Source organism: Pristis pectinata, chromosome 11, assembly GCF_009764475.1.
Source record: "Pristis pectinata isolate sPriPec2 chromosome 11, sPriPec2.1.pri, whole genome shotgun sequence".
In the NCBI taxonomy this organism is placed as follows: domain Eukaryota; kingdom Metazoa; phylum Chordata; class Chondrichthyes; order Rhinopristiformes; family Pristidae; genus Pristis; species Pristis pectinata.
This window is the reverse complement of record NC_067415.1, coordinates 9,443,735-9,468,735: the sequence shown is the minus strand read 5'-3', so window position 1 is coordinate 9,468,735 and position 25,001 is coordinate 9,443,735. Positions and strand designations below refer to the sequence as shown.

The 25,001-nt window shown below is 43.3% G+C and overlaps 1 protein-coding gene across 3 annotated transcripts in view; it reads right to left on the bottom strand.

The window, feature by feature from the left end:
• prkx (protein kinase X-linked) overlaps nt 1–18,331 on the bottom strand; it is an 85,238-nt gene extending 66,907 nt beyond the window's left edge. For all 3 annotated transcript variants that reach the window (XM_052026080.1, XM_052026081.1, XM_052026082.1), the window contains exon 1: nt 18,006–18,331. In XM_052026080.1, the coding sequence (XP_051882040.1) occupies nt 18,006–18,171 (166 nt within the window). In that variant the 5' untranslated portion in view covers nt 18,172–18,331. The remainder of the gene's footprint in view (nt 1–18,005) is intronic.
• Nucleotides 18,332–25,001: the final 6,670 nt, after the last annotated feature.

Sequence of the window (25,001 nt, the reverse complement as noted above, 5' to 3'; positions counted from 1 at the left end):
CAGCGGTGGAAAGGGTAAGCAGCTTCAAGTTCCTGGGCATCAACATCTCAGAGAATCTATCCTGGGCCCAACACATTGATGAAATCACAAAGAAAGCATGCCAGCAGTTCTACTTTGTTAGGAGTTTGAGGAGATTTGGTATGTCACCAAAGACTTGAAAATTTCTATAGATGTACAGTGGAGATCATTCTCACTGTTTGCATCACCACCTGGTATGGAGGCTGCAGAGGGTTGTAGACTCAGTCAGCTCCATCATGGGCACAACCCTCCCTGCCATAGAGGACATCTTCAAGAGGCAATGCCTTAAGGTGGCGCCGTCCATCATTAAGGACCTCTTCTCGTTACTACCATCAGGGAGGAGGTACAAGAGCCTGAAGACCCACACTCAACATTTCAGGAACAGCTCCTTCCCCTCCGCCATCAGATTTCCAAACAGTCCACGAACACTACCTTGTTATTCCTCTTTTGCATGATTTAGTTTTTATAACTTATAGTAATTTTTTATGCCTTTATGTCTTGCACTGTACTGCTGCCACAAAAACAACAAGTTTCATGACATATGTCAGTGATAATAAAGTGGATTCTATTTTATAGCCTTGCTAATCTGCTGGTGCAACTTTTGGTGATTATTGCTCTTGTACTCAGAGATCCCTTTGCTTCATTACCCCTCTGGGCCTGCACCTCCCAAGTGATTGTGACTTCCCTATTCTTCGTATCGAAGTGTATAACCTTGCATTTATCTGTGTTCAACTTCATTGACCATTTGTTCATTCTGCAAGTTCTAATGTCTGTAAATTTGTTGCCATCTTCCCCAGCATTGACCACTGCCCATAATTTGGCATCACCTGCAATTTGCATTTTTGATTTCAGTCTAAATCGCTGACGTTAATCGTGAACTGTAGTGGTCCCAGCAATGACCCTTGTGGAACACCACTAATATCATCTTCCACTGTGAATAGCTATCCTTTACCCGTACTTTCAGCTTTATCTTGAAGCCAGCTGGCAATCCATTCTGTTACTTGTATCATGAATCCACATTCCTTGATCTCAACCATTTGCCTATTACAGAGTACTTCTTTTTATTCATTCAAGGAACATGGGCTTTGTGCACTGAGCCAACATTTAAGTGCCCATCCCTAATTGCCATTTAGATGATGGTGGTGAGCTGCATTTTTGAACCATTGTAGTCCTTGAGGTGTGGGTGTACCCACAACACTGTTAGGGAGAGAGTTCCAGGATTTTGACCCAGCAACGGTGAAGTAACGGCGATACATTTCCAAGTCAGGATGGCGTGTGGCTTGGAGGGCAACTACCAGGTCCCTCTGCTTTTCCTGCCCTTGTCATTCTAGCTGGTAGAGGTGGTGGGTTTGGAAGGTGCTGTCTAATGAGTCTTGCTGAGTTACTGCAGATGGTACAAACTGCAGCTACTGAGAGTCGATGGTGGAGTGAACAAATGGTTGTGGATGGGTGCCCATAAAGCAGGCTGCCGAGTTCTGTCTGGTGTCAAACTTCTTGAGTGTTGTTGGAGCTGCACGCAAAGGCCTTCTCAAAGACTAGATAAATTACATCTACTGCAGTTACTGAAACCGTATACAAAATTGAAATATTCAAGTAAAATCAACTTTGCTTACAAGTGGCCAGCATTCAAGCCACAGCCATGCATTTATATCAGAAACACTGGAATTGCTGCAAATGTCACTTCACATTTTAACTTCCAAGCATCAAAAAAAATCATATCCAGTCTCTATCTATAAGGTCATAAAACTAGTAAACAGTTTCTATTCTTGATATTCTGTTTTATGACAACAAAACCCAACCTAAAAGAAACTGAAACTTATTTTACTCAATCTTATAAGCACAAACATAGGAGAAACTGGCCAAAGTTTGCAAAATGTAGACAAAAATGGTTTAATTTATAATAGAGAACTTGCACTAAGTATGCATTGAATCCTTGGAGGTAGATGGTTGATCACCATTTTAAAGATCATGGCACTATGACCATTAAATATATTGATTTCAGCATAGGAAGCAGTAACCGAGAGACTTTAGACTAAGTATCAAAATCCATTTCAGTTAAGTGTACTGGTATAGCCTAATAGTACATTCTTCATTTCTCACCACTGTTCCTATAAGGTCAGTCATTGATAAGGCTAGATGCTAACTGAAAAACAACAAGGGCTTGACTGCAGACTGTATCCCTCGTGAAATTCCATAATTTGTTTGAGAAGAACTTCAGTCATCAATTCACATATCTAGGAAGAACACATCAAGGGACTTCAGAGATGTTTAAATTGTGACCATTTTCAAGAAAGAAAACAAATCTGATTGTGGTAACTACAGAAGTGTCTCCCTTCTCTCTGCCACAGGGAAAATCATCATCACCTTCCTCCTCAATTGCCTCCTCCACAAATCAAGTATTGATCCATCCACCCAGAGGCACAACAGACACCATCTTCATCACACAACAACTCAAAGGAAAATACAGGGAGCAGCATCAATCACTATAGGCTGACCCCGGATAACAAACGGGTTCCGTTTGTACAGACATCCATGGGTCAATTTTGTCCACAAGTCAGAAATTACACAAAAATCACTCAATATGGTAACCATACATCCACAGTAATGTAATGAATGGCATAAGTACACTAGACTAATAAGAAAATTACTAAAAGTGAAGGAAATTCATAGGAACAAATGTACCTATGTCAGACTTTTGAATTTAATAATATTATGGAAGTTTGTTTTTATGCAAGGGTGTCCATAAGTTGGGGAGTCATAACCCAGGGATGGCCTGTAGACACGTTTTCCTATGACCTCACAAAAACCTTTGACTCAATCGTGTGGGATTGTGCAGCATCCTTTGCTTTATTTTAGAGATTGTTAGCCAGAAATTAAAATTGGCACCTCAGAAAATAACCACTGAATTCAACAAAAATAAACATGGATTTCTAAATGAGAAATCAGGTTTGGGAACACTGTTGTTTATTTTTGAGAACATAATAGGTAGAATAGACAAGAGAGATCCAGCAAGTGGGTGTACTTGGATTTTGAGAAGGCTTTTGATCAAGTCCTACATAAAAGTTTAGTGTGCAAAATTAAAATGTTGTACTTGGGTGATGTATTGGCATGGACTGAAAAGTTTTTTTTCCAAATAGTAAACAGCACACAAATAAATGGAGACACGAGAGAGACTTCAGATGCTGGAAATCTGGAGCAACACACCTCCAGCATTTTGCGTGTATAGCTACGAATAAATGGGTCTTTTTCTAGGTGGCAGGCATTTAATTTGGGTACCACGGGGTTCTGTGTTTGGGTCACAAGTATTCATAGTAGTTATCAATGATTTTTGAGAGGGAACCAAATATAATATTTCAAAGTTTACCGGCATCATTAAACATGGAAGGATTATAAATTTTGAGACGGATGCAAAGAGGCGACTTAGACAGATTGAGCAAGTGGGCAAAAATCTGGCAGATGCAATATAGCACGGATAAATGTGACATATCCAGGCACGGTAGCATAGTGGTTAGCATAATGCTTTACAGTGCCAGAGACCCGGGGTTCAAATCCGGCCACTGTCTGTAAGGAGTTTGTACGTTCTCCCCGTGTCTGTGTGGGTTTCCTCCGGGTGCTCCGGTTTCCTCCCACATTCCAAAGACGTACAGGTTAGGAAGTTATGGGCATGCTACGTTGGCGCCGGAAGTGTGGCGACACTTGCGGGCTGCCCCCCAAAATCACTACGCAAAAGATGTATTTCACTGTGTGTTTCGATGTACATGTGACTAATAAACATCTTATCTTATCAGCAAGAAAGACAGAATGAAAGAGCATTATTTAAGTGGTGTTGGATCGGAAAGTTTTTCTGCAAAAAGTGACCTGGTTGTCCATGTCACTGAAAGCAAACATGTTAGTTCAACAAGCAGCTAAGGAAGCAAATGACAAATCCTCTTCCTGTAAGGGTCAACTTGAATACAGGAGCAAGGATGTCATACTACAATTATCTGGGGCCTTGTCACCACAAGTATTTTGGTCTGCTTTCTTGCCAAAAAAGATTCACTAGTCTTATTCTTGGGATAGTGGAATTGCCATACGAGAAAATATTTGGTCAACTGTTTGGATTCACTAGAGTTTAGAAGAACGAGGGGCAATCTAATTGAAACTTAACATTTTGACAGGATTGGACAGAGAATGTTTCCCTGGCCAGGATGTGTAGATCAAAGGGTCACAGTCTAGGTTACAGAGCAGGAGATTTAAGACTGAGATAAGAAAAAAAAATCACTTAGAAGTTGGAATTTGCAACCAAAGAGGACTGCAGAGATCAAGTCACTGAATATTTTTATCAAGGAAAAAGTTTGCAGGAGCAAAACAAGTATGGAGAGAGAGCCAAAATATGGTATTGTGATAGTTGTTCAGCCGTAATCATGTTGCAGAAGACTCAAAAGGGTGAACGGTCTACTCCTGCTCTTATTTTCTGTTTATAAGCATGCATGAGCTAGTCTGCAAGTACAAGGTGCACACTATCCACTACTCCACCAAGCGTGTACTGAAATGAAAATAAGATTACTATTGTACAGCAAGGGGAAGTTATTGAGGTGCTGATAATTAAAGATAACAGAATTAGATAATGGGAAAAGAGAATCAACATCTTTTGTTCAAATAATCCACCTTTGAACTAGATAGCATCGTTACCTACTTTTCCTCAGGAAGTTCTGTCAGGCTCTATACAAATGGGATAGATCACAATTTAGGCTTTTATCACCAAAGGTATTTTTGAGAGGGCAATAAATAGTGTAACTTTACTGAAATAGAAACATAGAAAAAACTTCAAAAAACTACAGCACAATTCAGGCCCTTTGGCCCGCAAAGCTGTGCCGAACATGTCCCTACCCTAGAAATTACTAGGCTTACCCATAGCCCTCTATTTTACTCAGCTCCATATACCTACCTAACAGTCTCTTAGAAGACCCTATCATATCCGCCTCCACCACCGTTGCTGGCTGCCCATTCCACGTACTCACCACTCTGAGTAAAAAACTTACCCCTGACATCATCTCTACACCTACTCCCCAGCACCTTAAACCTATGTCCTCTTATGGCCACCATTTCAGCCCTAGGGAAAAGCCTCTGACTATCTACCTGATCAATACCTCTCATCATCTTATATACCTCTATCAGGTCCCCCCTCATCCTCAGTCGCTCCAGGGAGAAAAAGCAGAGTTCCCTCAACCTACTTTCATAAGGCATGCTCCACATTCCAGGCAGCATCCTAGTAAATCTCCTCTGCACCCTTTCTATGGCTTCCACATCCTTTCAGAACTGAGCACAGTACTCCAAGTGGGGTCTGACCAGGGACCTATATAGCTGCAACAATACCTCTCGACTCCTAAATTCAATTCCCCGATTGATGAAGGACAATACACCATATGCCTTCTTAACCACAGAGGAGAAGAACTCACTGGAACACAAAATTATAGCTTTGCTTTTTTAAAGAAAGAAAAGCAAGTTATTTGCAGGAAAAGAGGTCCAGTAAATGTAGAATTACATTACAGAATGGAAACCAGTAGGATGTTCAGAAGGGTAAACTCCTAACAGAAGTTTTACCCTACCAACATTTCTACCAAGGAATGTCAGCCACCATGATTTGTTCAATTTTACACAGTACTTAATTTTTCTTTTTAAAAGAAGTTCTCAGCATATTGTCTCAACCTAAAAAAAAATTTTTTATTACTTTTATGGAAATAGCATTTTGCAAGGTTAGCTGTCAGTAGAGAGGGATCTTGGGGTCCCTCTGTACTTCTTGTATTACCTCCCTGAAAGTGGTAATACAAGTAGATAGAGTGGTAAAAGCAGCATATGGCATGCTTGCATTCATCGCTAGGGGCACAGAGTCAGGAAGCCATGATGCAGCTGTATAAAACTTTGGTTAGGCCACACTTGGAGTATTGCATGCAGTTCTGGTCACCCCATTATAGGAAAAATGTGAGAGCTTTGGAGAGGGTGCAGAAGAGGTTTATTAGGATGCTGCCTGGATCAGAGGCTATTATCTATAGGGAGAGGTTTGACAAACTTGGATTGTTTTCTCTGAAGTGGAGGTTGAGGGGATACCTGATAGAAGTTTATAAGATTATGAGAGGCATAGATAGGGTAGACAGCCAGAATCTTTCTCCCACGGTACAAATGTTGAATACTAGAGGGCATAGCTTTAAAGTGAGAGGGGAAAGTTTAAAAGGGGATGTGCTGGGCAAGCTTTTTTCTGTATACAAGGTGCCTGGAACATGCTGCCAGTGGTAGAGGTGGAAGCAGATAAGCAGAAGAGGCTTTAGGATAGGAACATAAATATGCAAAGAATGGAGAGATATGGATCAGGTGCAGGCAGAAAGGATTAGTTTAATATGGCATTGTGCTCGGCACAGACGTCGTGGGCCAAAGGACCTTTTCTCCTGCTGTACTGTTTTGTTCTATACCAGCCAACGTTACTAGCACCAAGGCCCTAATTACACTCCTTTGGTTCTGTTGGGAAGGCCATATTGTTTGAAAGCCCATCACAAGCCTCCCAATTCCAAGCTCTATCAAGGGGACAGATTACCAGAGGAAAAGACTGAAGGATGCTATCAAAGGGTCTTTGAACCAATTGCAGCATCTTTATAGGTTCCTAGTAAATTTAGCCTGTGACTGTATAAAGTGGACAAAAGGCATTTGGGATTGCACTGAGAACATAGCATGTGTGATTTGGGAGCACATGGAAGCCCAACATTAACACCACATTACCTCACAAACTGCCCACTAACCCATCCCATGGGGTGGTACTTGTCCCATCAGTAGAACAGTCTATAGATCCCAGTGGTCTCATCAGTCACCCCAGAATTGGAGTGGAAGCAAGTCATCCTCGATCTACAAAGAGGGAAGGAGAGGAGAGAAGAGAAGGGACTTAAATAAGCATGTTCTTTAATGTCATCTGACAGCTCATGTTTTATTTTCTGATTGCAATCACATGCAAATACCGCAAACAAATGCATTTTATGATGTTATTGAGTGCGATTGCTGCCAGTATGACAGCCTGGAACTTGCTGGGGAATGTCAGCAGTTCTGTGCCAAACTACTGGCACTCATCAGTAAGTAATATCAAATTCAGGATTCTCACATGAAAGCTGAAGTCTGGAACTTGGTCGTGATCCTTAGACAGTGATTTCCCATCTGTGCTCTGTTGCTGGACTCATCACAGGGTTCAGCAGCAGAGTATGAAACCTGTTGCAATTCTCCAGATGCCATGTTGGGGAATCTGCCAACTGAACGTGCCCCAGGTAGAATGAGAGGAAGAACAAGTCCATTCATTTGAATGGTGGGAAACATCCAAAAGGAACCTAGCCAATTAAAAGACAACTTGAATTTTGCTTCAATGCTTTTAAATTGTTTTTAAAAATACTTGTTTAAAATATTCAGCAAATTGTTTTGATCTTTTTGTAATTTTTGTAAATGTTTGTGAAAATTCAGGGACATTCAACAGCATTGAAACCTTCCAAAGATAAAAATAGATTATGGTGGAAACACTCATGGATCAATATAGATCAGTACTTGACAGGCAACATGGGCACAGTGGAAAAAGACAGTTAATGTTTCTTGAATCTTGAAAGCATCCTTTGGTACAGCAGTTCCAGCAGCAGACAGATTCATTTTAAGAACACTACATGAAGGAATGCTTTTAAGAGCTGATTGATTACAAATACTTTTCCAGTGTTTGAAGAGAGGTAGAAGGGCTAGTGATAAGTGAAAAATCATACTCTTTATATGGGTAGGAGATCCCACAGTCTTCTAATGTAGGGGCTGGTGGGTTGGGGGCAAAGCTTGCAAATCATTTACTTTTGTTGCATGCAACACCCGCAAAAGGCAAAACATTCCCAATTTAAATGGGACATGATGCAAAAATAATGTTTTAAAATATGATCTCAGAGATTTTAACGAGCTATTTCAGTTCAAACTGAATAATGTATGAAGTATACATATTTTTAAGGAACCAATTAGCATGTGGTCCAATGCCTATACTTTACAGTCACCTAACAGAAAACTGGAATATAAAATCTTAATACCCAAAAATACTGTCAATAATTTACTCAGTATAACAGAGCAATCTCCATGATCTGCTGATTAATATTAAATATCCAAATTATGAACTGCATTATTCACAAAACAATTAAAAACATGTATACCTAGATTATCTACATAATGTAAACCCAGCAAATAACGCCAACAAGCAAATAATGCAAACTTTATGTGGAAGAGTAGGGGACTCAGCCCCGAGCAACTGTCCCCCAATCTCGTGACCATGTCCCCTCATTTGGGGTGTATGCACTAGTGGCTGAATCTCGACATCTACCCCGTCATGGCTCTAAGGATCTTGAAGATATCAAAGTCAGAAATGTCATACTTTCAAAATCAATTAGTCACAGCTTTATTGAACATAAACATAATAACATACGAAATAGGAGTCGGCCATCTGGCCCGTCGAGCCTGCTCCGCCATTCAATAAGATCATGGCTGATCTGGCTGTGGACTTAGATCCACCAACCTGCTTTTTCCCCCATTATCCTTAACTCCCCTACTATGCAAAAACCTATCTTAAATATATTTAATGAGGTAGGAGGAAACAGAGGAAATATTTAGATAATCTGATCAAGTGTGATCAGTCAACAACTTCAACATCAGCACTGGCAATAAATATTCATTTTTTCTAAAAAAAAACACCCGAGAAACAATTTTGCACCTCAAGATAAGATGCCTCCTCACTCTTTTACTGTTTCAATCAGGGAACTAAAAGACAAAAGATGCAGAATAATTGAAATAAACCCATCAATCACCACAGATGTATTTTTAAATATTCATTAGATATAGAGCCGAGTGCCTACAAATCCAGAGAAAGATGCTAATTTTGTATTATTTTATATGTTCTTTCATTTCCAATGAACAATTTGCATTTTAACCTCGAGGGAAATTTAGAAGCAACCAGTTTGTAGACTGCCAACAATTAAACTGACATCATTTGTGTAATTAAATATTCTGGTCTTAAAAGCCCAGGTTGCAGAAACACTGTTCCACTAGAATATTAGCCTTAATTGCAGAATGTCTGGCACGTAAAAGTAGTAAAGTCTTGCTGCAACTATATACATCTTTGATGTAGCCAGTTTTGTTTTCCTCATTTAAGGGATAGGCTTGCACTGAAGGCAAGTCAAAACATCACCAGGTTGGTTCCTGTGATGAATGGAATGCCTTACTAAGAAAGCATGAGCATATACCAAGTGGGGTTTAGAAGAATGAAAGGCAAATTTATACAAGCATACAATAACTCACCTTAATTTGAGGCAAAGCAGTACGCCAGCTATCAGTAACTAATTGGTGATAATACACGTAAATGCATCTTTTCCAAAAACTATCTACACGATGTTTTCCTTTATGCCATCAAGGACATCTTCAAGAGGCGGTGCCTAAGGCAGCATCCATCATCAAGGACCTTCACCACCCAGGACACGCTCTCTTCACGTTACTACCATCAAGGAGGTGGTACAGGAACCTGAAGACACACTCAACGTTCCAGGAACAGCTTCTTCCCCTCCACCAATAGACTTCTGAAAGGTCCATGACACTACCTCATTATTCCTCTTTCACACTGGTTATTTTTGTAACTTATAGGCAGTTTTATGTCTTGTACTGTACTGCTGTCGCAAAACAACAAACTTCAAGACATATGTCAGTGATAATAAACCTGATTCTGATTCTTTACGAAACAAAAGAGTCACTTATTCAAAACAGAGGAGGAATTTCTTCTCTCAGAGATCATGAATCTTTGGAATTCTTTACCTAGACAACTAAGAAAGCCAGATCATTGAATATATTCAAGGACAAAGACAGATTTTTGGACTATAGAAGAGTCGAGGATTATAGGAAACAAATCAGGAAAGTGGAGCACAAGCCAAGATCAGCCATAATCTTACTGAATGGTGCAACAGGTTTAAGGGGCCACATGGCCAACCCCTGCTCCTACAAAAGCAGAATATACTATGTGCCACAGCTTGTACATGAAAGCAGCAAAAGATAACCAATGTCTCAAGAGATCTATTAAAATTTCCACATCAATTCATAAATTCAGTACAAATTAAAAACTTTTAGAATATGCAAATAATTTTCAATGTTGTTGTTTGTTGGGAATAATATCACTGCAAGAAAAGAATCAAGAGTTATACAGCACAGTAAAGGTCCCTTCGGCCCACCATGTCCAGGCCAAACATTTTGTCCATCTACACTAATCCCATTTGCCTGCATCCTTCTATGCCTTGCCTACTTAAATGTCTGCCTAAGTACTTCTTTAACATAATAATTATATCCAATTCCACCATCTCCTCTGGCAGCAAGTTTCAGATATCAACCATTCTGTGTAAAAAGCTTACCCCTTAAACCCTCTTTGAAACTCCTTACTCTAACCTTAAACCTATACCCTCGTGTTTTTGAAAACACTCACCATTGTGTTACGGACTCAGTGAAAGTCCCTTTAAGATAGAGAGTGTGTGTATGTGTGTGTGGGGTGTGCTTACGTCAATAGAAGATAAAGGACGTAATGACGTTGTTGAAGAAGGAAGAAGAAGAAGGAGAGAGAGAGAAGGGAGAGAGACACCAGCCTGCTTGTTTTCTCTATCGATGGATGAGAAACAATAACTGTGTTTGCCACTGAAATCCATGTATGGAAGTTGGAAGTAATCCGGTGGAGTTCACTTTGTTGCTGACCTGTAGAAGGAAACAGGTATTTGTATGTGGACGACCACGGTTCGGATGCTTTTCGGGGTGAGGAAGTCACTACCGAGTAAACACTGAAGTGTCGTTTGGGTTCCATCGTGGAACATTTGGATTTCGTATGTACTCTATGTTTTTCTACATCTACATCTTATCTTCAGACAACGGTGGTTGTTGAAGAAGCCCTTGCTCATGTTTCACCTTATGGCTTGCGGAACTGAACTTTAAGAACCATTCAGGAACTGGGAGTTTTGGACTTTGTCACACACACACACGAAGAGTTTAGTTTTGGGGTTAACGTTCGAGGTTTAACATTCTTGAATTCTAACATACTAACATTTTTACTTTTATTTTACGTATTATCATAAGTAGTGATTAATAAAATAGTTTTTAACGCTGAATCATGCTCAGTGTGTTTCTTTTGTTGCTGGTTTGTGACAATTGGAAAAAGATTTTGACCATCTACCCTATCCGCACCTCTCATAATCTTATATACTTCTATCAGGGTCCCCCCTCAGCCTCCTTCACTCCAGGAAAACAAGCCCAGCCTATCCAATCTCTCCCCATAACTGAAGTTGTCCAATCCAGCCAACATCCTGGTGAATCTCCTCTGCACTCTCCGGTGCAATCACATCCATGATAGTGTGGTGACCAAAATTGCACACAATGCTCCTAGTGTGGCCGAACAGGTGTTTTGTAAAGTTGCAACATAACATCCCAACTCTTATATTCTATGCCTCAACCTATGAAAGCAATCATGCCATATGCCATCTTTACCACTCTATCAACCTCTGTTGCCACTTTCAGGAACTACAGACTTGAACCCCAAAGTCTCTCTGTTCAAGTCCACTAACCTTTACTGTACATGTCCTACCCTATTTGACTTCCCAAAATGTATCATCTCGGACTTGTCAGGAGAACTTCATTAATAACGTAGTGATGTTTATTGAAGTGTATTTGAAAACATTAATAATTTAGATATTTTATTTCATAGGCACTTATGCTCCATGGTATAAAAACTGTTAATGTGCCTACATTATTATAAACTATCAATGCTCTGATATCGCTTAGTCAGAAAGGGATATACTAAATCAGCTGAAGAAAATTTAATCTCACTGAAATATTGTAGTCAAGACAACTGTGGGCGTTAGTGGGTTTGTAAAAGATGTCTGTGGTTAATCTGTCTCTGGAGATGGAGAGATCCAGAAAGGGGAGAGAAGTGTTGGAGATGGACCAAGTAAATTTGAGGGCAGGGTGGAAGTTGAAGGCAAAGTTGATGAAATTGACGAGCTCAGCATGGGTGCAGGAAGCAGACGCAACGCAGTCATCAATGTAGCAGACAAAGAGTTGGGGAACGTTACTGGTGTAGGCTTGGAACATGGACTGTTCCACATACCCGACGAAAAGGCAGGCATAGATGGGGCCCATACAAGTGTCCATGGCTACACCATTAGTTCGGAGAAAGTGGGAGGAGCCAAAAGAGAAGTTGTTGAGGGCAAGTACCAGTTCTGTCAGATGGAGGAGGGTGGCAGCGGAGGGGAACTGGTTGGGTCTGTTGTCAAGAAAGAAGCAGAGAGCCTTAAGGCCTTCCTGACGGGGGATGGAAGTGTACAGGGATTTGACGCCCATAGTGAAAATGAAGCAGTCAGGGCCGGGGAACTGAAAATTGTTGAAGTGATGGAGGGCACATGAAGTGTTAAGGATGTAGGTGTGAAGGGACTGGACCAAGGGGGATGAATAGAGTCAAGATATGAAGACATGAATTCAATGGGGCAGGAGCAGGCAGAAATAATGGGCTTAATAGGACAGTTAGGTTTGTGGATCTTGGGTAGGAGGTAGAAACAGACAGCGCAGGAGGGTAAGGGAACTGAGGTTGGAAGCATTAGAGGGGAGATCCCCAGAGGTGATGAGGTCAGTGATAGTGCGGGAGACAATGGTTGAGGTAAGAGGAGGTGTCCGAGAATTGATGTCTGGCCTCGGCAATGTAACAGCACCTTTGCCTGCAGGTTCGATAATAGGATTAGCATTAGTACGGAGAGAGTGGAGAGCAGTGCATTCAGAGGGGGTGAGGATGGAATGGGTTACGAGAGTGGGAAGTTGAGACGGTTAATGTCGTGTTGACAGTTAGAGATGAAGAGATCTACAGCGGGCAGAAGGCCAGGACGAGGTGTCCAAGAAGAGGAAGAGGGCTTATGGAGGGAGAAGGGGTCAGCCATAGGTGGGGAATCCTAGCCGAAGTAGGAGGCCTGGAGACGGCAGAAGAAGAGCTCAGCGTCATGGCAGGCATAGAACTTGTTGAGGTGCAGGCACAGGGGGATAAAGGTAAGGCTACCATTTATTTAGCTGTTGAAATAAACCTACCAAATGAGACAACACTGCACAAGGTAACCCAAAAATAAATTCAGGATTATTAGACAAGCCTGACAAAAAGCAAGCACACTAAAAAAAAAAATAGACAACATACAACGCTTTTAACTTAAATTGGTCAGTGGCATACAGTACTAAAATCACAGCAGCACCATCCCCTCCATCATCATTCTGTCCAACTGCACAGCTGCTCCTCTCACCACTGGGTCAAAATGTTCGAAATCCTCAAGAGATGAATCACCATCATCATGGGTACTGGGAAGTACACCATATGCTCCCACACGTATGATCCATGTCCCCTGAATACAATGCAACTCATGTTTTCAGATTCTTAACAGAGATACCTAGTACATAATGGTTTTAGTTAAAATTTCATCTTACAACAGGCCAAAATAAAGTAAATGCTTTGCAAGGTCTAATAATTCTTTTATTGTATTAGGATACAGAATACCATTTTCAGAACTGATAGCCCATTGTTAGCTCTTGGGTTAACAAGTGAAGAAAGCTAGTGTCAACATGTTCTCATGACAGCCTGAAGTCCCACACCACCAGGTTCAAGAACACCTATTCCCCTTCAACCATTCGATTCTTGAACCAACCAGCACAACCTTAATCACTACAGTTTAGCAACACTATGACCACCGATCACTTTGCACTAACATGGACTTTTTATTCTAATTGTGTTCTTGTAAAAATTGCATCTATGTTTGTTTTTCTTGTAAATACTACTTGTATGATGCTATGTGCCTGTGATGCTGCTGCTGCAAGTAAGTTTTTCATTGCACCTGTGCATACATGTATTTGTGTATATGACAATAAACTCAACTTTGACTTTGCATACAATAATCACAACCAATATAGTAAAACTTCAATAATCTGGCACCCCTGGGATATTGGTAGTCTCAAACCAGTAGAAATTCCAGATAATTGGAAGTTGCTCCTAATAGTTCTTTTTTTAAGCATTTGCACAGTAGTATAATAATTTTTTTCCAGTTTACCCCATGAGCTTAAATGAAGTGGAAAATCTATAAGCACTTCAGATCCCGGTTTCAGCTGCAAACCTACCCACATTCAACTCCTGGACACCACCTGCTCCACAATCCAGATCCTGACCCCAACCACACAATCCAAGTGCATTCTGAACACCAGTCTCACCTTCTAAACCAATGAATAAGCCAGATTCAGGACCATCAGGATTCCTGAACAATAAGATGCCAGGTTATCAGAAAACCTTTGATGTCCTCTTCACTAAATGAAAACTCAGTGAAGACAGCATCGAATTGTCTACTAACCATGTTAGTTGAAAGTTATTGCAAATGAAAAATGAGCACCATTCTGGCTAGGAAGCATTTAGTAAAATTCCATCTGGTATCTGATGTATTTGCAGTAATCAAGTTAAGAAAGCAGAAATACAAAATTAGCCAAATTAGGTGATTCAATTTAACGCCTGTAATTGTTGACTTTTTTTGGATGCCCTTATCCACATTAAGGCTGCAACCCATGTTTGGATGCTGGATCACAGAGAAACAAAACTTCACAAGTCTAGACAGCAAGTTATTCATAGTGGGCCATCATTGATAACCTGACACTAACCTTGGCTTCACCCTGTAAATAAATATTCACTTTTTGTGGTCCAACAGATCAATTACAGTTTTTATTCAATTAATAATAATTAATCAAAATGCAAAAATAAAACTCCAGATGCTGGAAATCTGAAGCAAAAACAGAAAATGCAGGAAATGCAGACATAGCAAGTCAGGCAGCATCTATAGAGGGAAAAACTAATTTACACTTTCAGATCCATGACCATTCACGTAATCTGACGTAAAAATTAGATACCTGAAAATGTTCACTGTTTCTCACTTTGTATATGTATTTCCAGCATTTTCTATTTTATTAAAAATCTCCAAGATCTAAATTAGATACAACACACACTCAAACACACACAAAACCAACCCACACAATGCAAAAAAAATTCCAGTTGGAGGAAAGCTCCAAGTTCCTAGTTTGCAAAGCTAACTGCCACAGAACAGTGAAAGATAAAAATCTCCAGATGCTAGAAGTCTAAAAGAAACAGAAAATGTTCTCTGTCCACGTCCTATGTTCTTTTGTCCACATTCTCACTCTAACTGCTCCCATTCACTCACTGACCAGGATAACTTTATTTAGCACTTAACCCCATGGTCACCCAGGTTTACATTATCAAAGACATCCTCCCTCCACCCTCCCTGCAACTTAACAAGCTTCATCTCCTCCCCAGTTCTAACAAAGTGCCATTGACCCGAAACAGTAACTCTGCTTCTCATCCCACAGACACAGCCTGACCTGAGTATTTCCAGCATTTTCAGTTTTTATCTTGCAACAGAATAAATTAGTTTTAACTGATCTTTTCATCTAGTTAAATCTCAACTGCTGCAATAAACACAAACATAAAATTCAACACTTCAACTTGCGCAAATTCACAATATTGTAGCCAGTTTATGCAGTAGCAATAAAAGCGGAAAAGCGGATTGGTCTCCCTTAACTCATATCCCATAATCAAGTAAATTTGTATTATTACACAAGGTAACATTCAACATTTCTAACGTGTTTCATTAGTTCCAACTGATGATATGCTTGTGGCAATATGTCATCCAATGAGTAATAAATCACCCAAAACAGCTCACGAAGTTTGGATCAGAAGTCATTTGGCCCATGAAGTCTGCTCCGCTATTCAATCGCGGCTGATTTTTTTCCACAATCCCATTTTTCTGTCTTCTCCTCGTAAGCCTTAACCTCCTTACCAATCAAGAACCCATCTATGCCTTAAATACACCTAATGACTTGGCCTCCACAGCCCTCCTTGGCAAGGAATTCCATTGATTGATCACCCTCTGGTTGAAGAAATTCCTCCTGATCTCAGTTCTAAAGGGGCGTCCTTTTATTCAGAGGCTGTGCCCTCGGATCCTAGACTCTCCTACTAATGGAGACATTCTCTCCATGTCTACTCTATCCAGGCCTTTAGGTATTCGGTAGGTTTCAATGAGATCTCCCCCTCATCCTTCCGGAACGGTTAAAAACTGCTCTACAAAAACAAATATGCTCTTTAAAATTCACCCATTAAAATTCAGCTAAAAAAAATTAAATGAATGACACCGAGGAACTTTAACCTTCAAAGTAAACGGGATTACAATTGAACAAATGCCAAAGTCGTAATTAAGGTGCGCTCGAAAAAGAAACCAATGATTTCAGTTGGATCATGACAAATCCAATCCATCATTGCCCCACAATTAAAATAACTGATAGCATGACTTTTCTACGAACTATATTATTGGGCATAATACTGATTACACCACTGATTATGCTAAATACCCAAGTAATTCACGATATCTACTATTACAAATGACCAAAAGAGATCGATAGCTACTTCCACGTCTGTGAGCCCTTCTAATAAAACACCATTAGCATCACATTCAACGAATAAAAAGGAAGAAGATAAAGCTTAAAACATACAACCGCGACAACGGAAACGTTGCATCAAAAACCGATCTCCCGTAAAGATCAAATTAAAGCCACTTTGATTTATGGCTGCATTGCATCCATAAAGCCCATCAATGCAGAAACAGCTCTCCGAAAAGAAAGCAGTCACTTTGATGGCATAAATTTGACTGGAAAGCCAAGACGACATACAAAGTTCAGGAACACAAAAAGATTTGCCATCTTTCCCCAACACCAAACATACATCCGTACCTGATTAGAACAAGTCTGTGCAAGTAATTGATAACAAATACTGCCGTGCACAGGTTAATTAAAACACCTCATGATAAATATGGGAAGTTTATACAAACGTGCAATAACAGATATTTAATAATAAGTAGAACGATCGAACACACATCACTTGCACAAACTTCCAATGTTGACAGAGAGTGTAATTAACAGCTGTTTTAAGAAAAATAGATCTGCAGCGAAAGAAAAACTATGAACAAGCAGAGGTTGCATTAATGCACCTCGCTGAATGCAATGGAGAAATTGCATTTTGTAAGCAGATATGTTTTTAATTGCAAAAATGGTCACGGGATGGGAGGCAACTGATTGGAAGGAGGTAGGTGGGGGGGGGTGGGGGGGGAGGAGGTGGGGGGAATGGGGGGAGGGGGGAATGGGGGAGGGGAGGAGGGGGTGGGGGGAATGGGGGAGGGGAGGAGGGGGTGGGGGGAATGGGGGAGGGGAGGGGGGGAGTGGGGGAATGGGGGAGGGGAGGGGGGGAGTGGGGGGAATGGGGGAGGGAGTGGGGGGAATAGGGGAGGGGGGTGGGGGGAATGGGGGAGGGAGTGGGGGGAATGGGGAGGGGAGGGGGTGGGGGGAATGGGGGAGGGGAGGAGGGAGTGGGGAGCTGGGGAGGGGAGGAGGGAGTGGGGGAATGGGGGAGGGGGTGGGGGGAATGGGGGAGGGGGGAATAGGGGAGGGGAGGGGGTGGGGGAATGGGGGAGGGGAGGGGGTGGGGGGAATGGGGGAGGGGAGGAGGGGTGGGGGGAATGGGGGAGGGGAGGAGGGGGTGGGGGGAATGGGGGAGGGGGGAGAGGAGGGGGTGGGGGGAATGGGGGAAAGGGAGAGGAGGGGAGGAGGGGTTGGGGGGAGGGGAGGAGGGGTTGGGGGGAATGGGGGAGGGGGAGAGGAGGGGAGCTGGGGAGGGGAGGAGGGGTTGGGGGGAATGGGGAGGAGAGGAGGGGGTGGGGAGGGGAGGGAGGAGAGGGTGGGGAGGGGTGGAGGGGGTGGGGGAATGGGGAAGAGGAGGGGAGGAGGGAGTGGGGGGAATGGGAGTGGGGCAGAGCACAATTCCGGATCCCTGGGGAAGAGGGTTGGCCACTACCGGGCCGGGTACTCACCCACGGTGGCTACCGTCTCCAGGTCATCCAGCTGGTAGTCCCTGTCTTCTGGGGGCGCCGGTACGTCGCCGGCAGCCTGCTGCCGCTCGCCATCCACCGCCGGCAGCCGCAAGGCGGGATCGACGGACGAGCCGCAGCCCGGCAGCTTGACCCTCAGCGCCGCCATTTTCCACGCCACGACCCCGCCTCAGGGACCGGCAGACATTCCCCCACCCCCGCCGCCGTCAACAAATATCTCCGATGAAAGACGGAGGTCAGGGCGCCTACTTCGCGATGCCGGAGGAACCGGCTTCACATGACGGCGGCCCAGGAGCTCGCTGACTGACGGTTGCTCCAGGCCCCGCCCCGCCCCGCCCCCGCAACCCGGCCCCGCCCCGCCCCGCCCCCGCAACCCGGCCCCGCCCACCCGTCCCTGCTGCCTGACTCCTCGAACCTCCCCCAATCAGGATTGACGGTTGGCCCAGGCCCCGCCCCCCCTCGCTGTTCCGTCCTCTCACAGATCGGCCATCGGTACAGGTCCCGCCCCCATCCCGATTGACAGTTGGACCAGGCCCCGCCCCCTCACCGTTCCGTCCACTGACAGATCGGCCCCACCCCCAATCCGGATTGACAGTTGGACCAGGCCCCGCCCCCCTCGCCGTTCTGTCCTCTCACAGAACGGCCACCGGTCCAGGTCCCACCGCCCATCCTGATTGACAGTTGGACCAGGCCCCGCCCCCACACCAGCTCCAGGCCCCGCCCCTCTCACGCGTGAAACTTCGAACCGCCCCCATCTGGATTGACAGGACAGTTCGCATAGGCCACGCCCCCACCTGCCGCCGTTCCGTCCTCTCGCAGATCGGCCCCCGGTCCAGGCCCCGCCCCCATGCCGATTGACAGTTGGCCCAGGCCCCGCCCCATCTTGCCATTTCGGACGTGATGGAAAACCGCGCGGCGGGTTTGCGCCGCTGGATTGGCTGTAGAGTCCGCAAGGGGCGGGGCTTCTCGGAGCATTTGGCCCCACCCCTATTTCCTACCCCCCCCATTGCTTTATGATTGATGGGAGTGAGTGGGTGGTGCCTTTCACAAACCACGCCTCCTTCCGATACAACGCACCTGCTGCCTTGCTGCTACATGTCAATCAAACAGCTGGGTGCAAATGCAGGTGAGAAGGCTCTCCGTGGTTGCTGCAAATTGTGCTGAGCTCTTCTTCTTTTCGGTGTTTTATATATATATATTTGGGATGTATACTGATAGATGCATTGAGTTTGTTTTTATTTTTGCATTTCTACTTCTCTCGAATTATCTGAGTTTTGAAGAGCGAGAGGTAACTTCATTGAACCGTGCAACATTCTTAATATCACCTACAGGGAAAATATAGGGAGTTTGTTTGCCCTGGCTAAGGAATCTGGAATTACAGGTCATATTGGAATTGGTTTATTATCGTCACTTGTACGGAGGTACAGTGAAAAACTTGTCTTGCATGCTGTTTGTACAGATCAATTCATTACACAGTGCAGATACATTGAGGTAGTACAGGTAAAAACAATAACAGAGTAAAGTGTCACAGCTACAAGGAAGTGCATTGCAGGTAGACAATAAGGTACAAGGTCATAACAAGTAAGGATTGCCTTTGCAACTTTTCCGAACGAGTGTTCTGCATAAAGTGTATTTACATTTGAAGGTGGGGACTACTCTTTGGTTATGTTTCTATAATTTATGTATTGACATTCTATCTTTCAGATTCAATTTGAATGGAATGATTTAATACAGGAAGGAAAAACACTTACAGTTTGAATATTTCAAAATGACATTTGCACCATTGAAGATCATGAATGGGCCTAAAATGCAGACTAAGATGAGCTCCTGGACACCCCTGAATCATCATAAAGTTTCCGCATTAGAGAAATCAAATGCAGATTGTGTGATCACTTTGCTGAGCACCTGTTCAGTCTGCAAAAGCAACCCTCAATTTCCTGGTGCCTGCCTCTTTAATTCTCCATCCCACTCTTGCAGCCTATCTGCCTGTGGCTCCTGCAGAATTATAATAAAGGCCAATGAAAATGTGAGGAACAACACCTTATCTTCCATTTGGGTATGCAGCACCGTTCTGGGTTCAGTATCAAATTCTACAAATTCAGATATCTCGCTTTCTCCATTGCATTGAAAGTGGCCAACTATCCATTTGCTATATTGCTTCAGTTTTTCTCTCTCTATTAACACCGCCTGACTTGCTGGTCAGCTCAGGAAAATGGTGATTGAAGCAGGTAATCAACCATGATCTTGTTGAAGGTGGAGCAGGTTCAAGGGGACAAATACTCTGTTCTTGCTTCTATTTCATGTGGTTTTCTGTTTCTATCAGAACATTCCAAACCACATTGTGTTCAATGAGAAACTTTAAAATGTAGATGTTATTGCAATGTAGGAAAAATGGCAACCACTTTACAAACAGGAAGCTCCTGCACACAGCAATATGAGATTGAGCAGGTAATCTGTCTCGGTGGTATTGACAGAGAGAAAACTATTTGTCAGTTCATGAATAATTCCTCTGGCCTTTTTTGAAATAATCCCCTCACAAGGGAGAATGGCCAGGGCTGTTGTTTAAAATATCATCTAAATAAAAACTTTCTGCAGAACTACACCAGAGTCAGCTTAGTTTTTGTGCTCAGATCTCTGGAGTGGGACTTGAAACTCTGAGGTAAGAGTTCATGAGCTTAAAATCCCCATGATGTTCTTGAAATGACTTAATCCCCAACCTTCACAAGGCCATTGAGGAAAGGAATCTTCTCAGCAGCTCAGATCCATGTCTGACTCCTGCACCAACATGGTTAGCTCTTAATTGTCCCTTGGATATGACTGTAGCTATTACAATGGCGGTTCAAGAAAGTGCCCTACCACCAAATAATCAGGCTGAATAGAAGCAGAACTGGCCAATTCTGATACAATGCCAATGGACAATGAACACTGTCCTTGCTAGCAATGCCACATTCTAAAGTTGAATATTTCAATAGCTATCACACGCAGGTTAGGGTAGGAAATGTTGTGTGCCCATAATTAATTATCAGTAACAAATGAGTTGCAAGAACTATGATTTATAAATTATGGGTTCAAAACTCACTTCTGAAACCTGGATACTAAATCTAGGCTAATGAATCAGTGTAGCATTGAGAGAGTATCATACTCATTTATTGGATGAGGCTTTTTAAAATGATCCAATGAGCTTATTCTAAAGAAGAGCAAAGGTGTATCTATTGATGTCCTGACTAACATTTATCACTCAATCTATATCATCTAAAACAAATGGCATTGGGCAGAATACTGTTGCAGCTAGTAGAGCTGCTAGAGAAACAAAGGACTGCAGATGCTGGACTCTAGATGAAAAACACAATGATGCTGGAGGAACTCAGCAGGCCAGGCAGCATCCGTGGAGAAAAGCAGGCGGTCAACGTTTCGGGTCAGGACCCTTCTTCAGGACTGAAGATAGGAAAAGGGGAAGCCCAGTATATAGGAGGGAAAAGCAGAGCAGTGATAGGTGGACAAAAGATGGGAAGGGGGCGGGCACAAGGTGGTGATAGGTCGATGCAGGTAAGAGATAGTGATAGGCAGGTGCAGGGGAGGAGGGGAGAGCAGATCCACTGGGGGATGGGTCAAAGGTAAGGGGAAAAAAGTGGGGGAAGGAGGGTAAAATAAAAGAGAGAGAGGTTAGGAAAGGGAAGAAAAGAAGAGGCATGGTGGGGGGGGAGGTGTGGGGATTACTTAAGGTGGAAGAATTCAATGTTCATTCCACTCCCACTAAATTCTCCCACTTTAAGTCATCCCCACAAACACATCCCCAACCATGCCTCTTATCTTTCCTAGCCTATCTCTCCTTTTTTCTACCTCTCTTTTTTTTCACGGTACATGTGACAACAATTTATTACCAATTTATAAGGAAGAATATTTTATCCCCACAGAGGGATGGTTGAAGTTTGGAATTCACTGTCTGAGAAGGTGGTGGAGGAAGAGACTCTCACAACATTTAAGAAGCATTGAGACGAGCATTCGGATTGCCAAGGCATAGAAGGACATCAACAAAGTGCTCGTAAATGGGATTAGCACAGATGGTACTGTTGGATTTGACTGTTTTAAGTAGTTTTTTTAAACATTTATAGTGTTTAATACACCTCAAGTGGCTACATAAGGTATAACTGCTTTTCAGTTCATTGGTTTGTCCATAAGGTGAATACGTGTTTTCTCATTGCTTGGTTTTGCAACAGGTATCTAATAGGTTTCCTGATTTGGACTATTGTTAGCTAAGGAGTACCTCTTATCTCAGGTATAAAAGGTGTTCTTTTTGTTAATCACTCTCTCGCCTATCTCTGTCTCTCGCCTCTCTCTCTCTGTCTGTCTGTCTCTAGCCTCTCTCTCTCTGTCTGTCTGTCTCTCGCCTCTCTCTCTCTGTCTGTCTGTCTCTCGCCTCTCTCTCTCTGTCTGTCTGTCTCTCACCTCTCTCTCTCTGTCTGTCTGTCTCTCGCCTCTCTCTCTCTGTCTGTCTGTCTGTCTCTCGCCTCTCTCTCTCTCTGTCTGTCTGTCTCTCGCCTCTCTCTCTCTCTCTGTCTGTCTGTCTCTCGCCTCTCTCTCTCTCTCTGTCTGTCTGTCTCTCGCCTCTCTCTCTCTCTCTGTCTGTCTGTCTCTCGCCTCTCTCTCTGTCTGTCTGTCTCTCGCCTCTCTCTCTCTCTGTCTGTCTGTCTCTCGCCTCTCTCTCTCTCTCTGTCTGTCTGTCTCTCGCCTCTCTCTCTCTCTCTGTCTGTCTGTCTCTCGCCTCTCTCTCTCTCTCTGTCTGTCTGTCTCTCGCCTCTCTCTCTCTCTCTGTCTGTCTGTCTCTCGCCTCTCTCTCTCTCTGTCTGTCTGTCGCCTCTCTCTCTCTCTCTGTCTGTCTGTCTCTCGCCTCTCTCTCTCTCTGTCTGTCTGTCTGTCTCTCGCCTCTCTCTCTGTCTGTCGCCTCTCTCTCTCTCTCTGTCTGTCTGTCTCTCGCCTCTCTCTCTCTCTGTCTGTCTGTCTGTCTCTCGCCTCTCTCTCTCTCTGTCTGTCTGTCTGTCTCTCGCCTCTCTCTCTCTCTGTCTGTCTCTCGCCTCTCTCTCTCTCTCTCTCTCTCTCTGTCTCTCGCCTCTCTCTCTCTCTCTGTCTCTCGCCTCTCTCTCTCTCTCTCTCTCTCTCTCACCTCTCTCTCTCTCTCTGTCTCTCGCCTCTCTCTCTCTCTCTCTCTCTCTGTCTCTCGCCTCTCTCTCTCTCTCTCTCTCTCTGTCTCTCGCCTCTCTCTCTCTCTCTGTCTCTCGCCTCTCTCTCTCTCTCTCTGTCTGTCTCTCGCCTCTCTCTCTCTCTGTCTGTCTCTCGCCTCTCTCTCTCTCTCTCTCTCTGTCTGTCTCTCGCCTCTCTCTCTCTCTCTGTCTGTCTCTCGCCTCTCTCTGTCTGTCTCTCGCCTCTCTCTCTCTCTCTGTCTGTCTCTCTGTCTCTCTTTCTCTCTGTCTGTCTCTCGCCTCTCTCTCTCTCTCTCTCTCTCTCTCTCTCTCTCTCTCTCTATCTCTCACTTATCTTGCTCTCTTGCTTCTCTTGCTCTCCTTCCCCTCCCCCTAGCTCATTTTAGTTCCTTTGTCTCGGAGTAAAGCCAGTGCCATGTGCTTTGTGACTGCTTCTTTGTTTTAAACTTTTCCAATAAAACTTCGTGAAGCACCAAGTTATTTTCAACTCATCTTTGGACTCCTGAAAGAACCTGTGGATTCAAAAATAACTGGATCCGACAGTATGGACAGGGTGTACTAAAGGGCCTGTTTCTGTAGTCTACGACTGTCCTAAGACACGATATAAATACAAGTCTCTGTATTTTATCTGGAAGTACAAAGTGCTGTAAACACTAGGAAGTCAACCCCCCTCCTCCCACTTCTGTAGACAGACATTCTGATAAAGCTCTAAAATTATATCTACTCTCACCACAGATGATAAAGATGTTATTAAACTAGAAAGAGTGCAAAAAAGATTTACCAGGATGTTGCCTGAACTTGGGGGCCTGAGTTACAAGGAGAGGTTGCATAGACTAGGTCTTTATTCCCCAGAATGTAGGAGATTGTAGGCTGACCTGATAGAGGTGTATAAGATCATGAGGGGAATAGACAGGGTGAAAGCACATGGTCTTTCTCCCAGGGAAGGGGTGCTAAAAACGAGAGGGCACAGGTTTAAGATCAGAGGCGAGAGATTTAAAAGGGACATCAGGGGCAGCTTCTTCACGCAAAGTGTGGTGCACATTTGGAATGAACTGCTAGAAATAATGGTCGAGGTGGCACATTAGCAACATTTAAAAGCCATCTAGATAAGTCCATGGATAGGAGAGGTTTAGAGGGCTAGGGACCAAACATAGGCAGATGGGACTTGCTCGCTGAGCAACACTGTTGGCATGGATGAGTTGGGCGGAAGGGCCTGTTTTCGTGCTCTATGACTCTGACCTGCTAAGTACTTTCATTGTTGTTTTTGTTTTCACATTGCCTCCTTTTCCTTAATTGCCTGCATGTCTTGACCTGTCTTGTCTCACTCAATTTACTGGCACTCCTCCTGCTAAGATAAAACCAAAAGTGAATATTTGTAATTAGAAAAACCAGTTAGTGAAACTCAGTTCACCACAGTTGTTACTCACTTCGTAAGAAGACAAGAAGCGGTACCCTCAAACCTGCTCCGTCAACTAATGAGACCATGGCTGACCCACCTCCTCAATCCAAATTCCTGTTTGATCCATATTTCCAATGAATCTCCTTGTGCCCAAATAGAAGTTATCAATCTCAGTCTTGAATATAAACATCAGCCAGGATTCTGGCACTTCTGAACTCAAGGTAAAGAGGCAAAAGTAGGCCATTCAACCCCTCTAGTATTCACTTAAATCACACCTCATCTTTTACCTAAGCACCCCTTTCCAGCCCTAACCTCTGATTTGATTAAAATGCAAAGATCTGTTCATCTGTCTTCAATATAGTTAACTGACTGAGCCTTTGC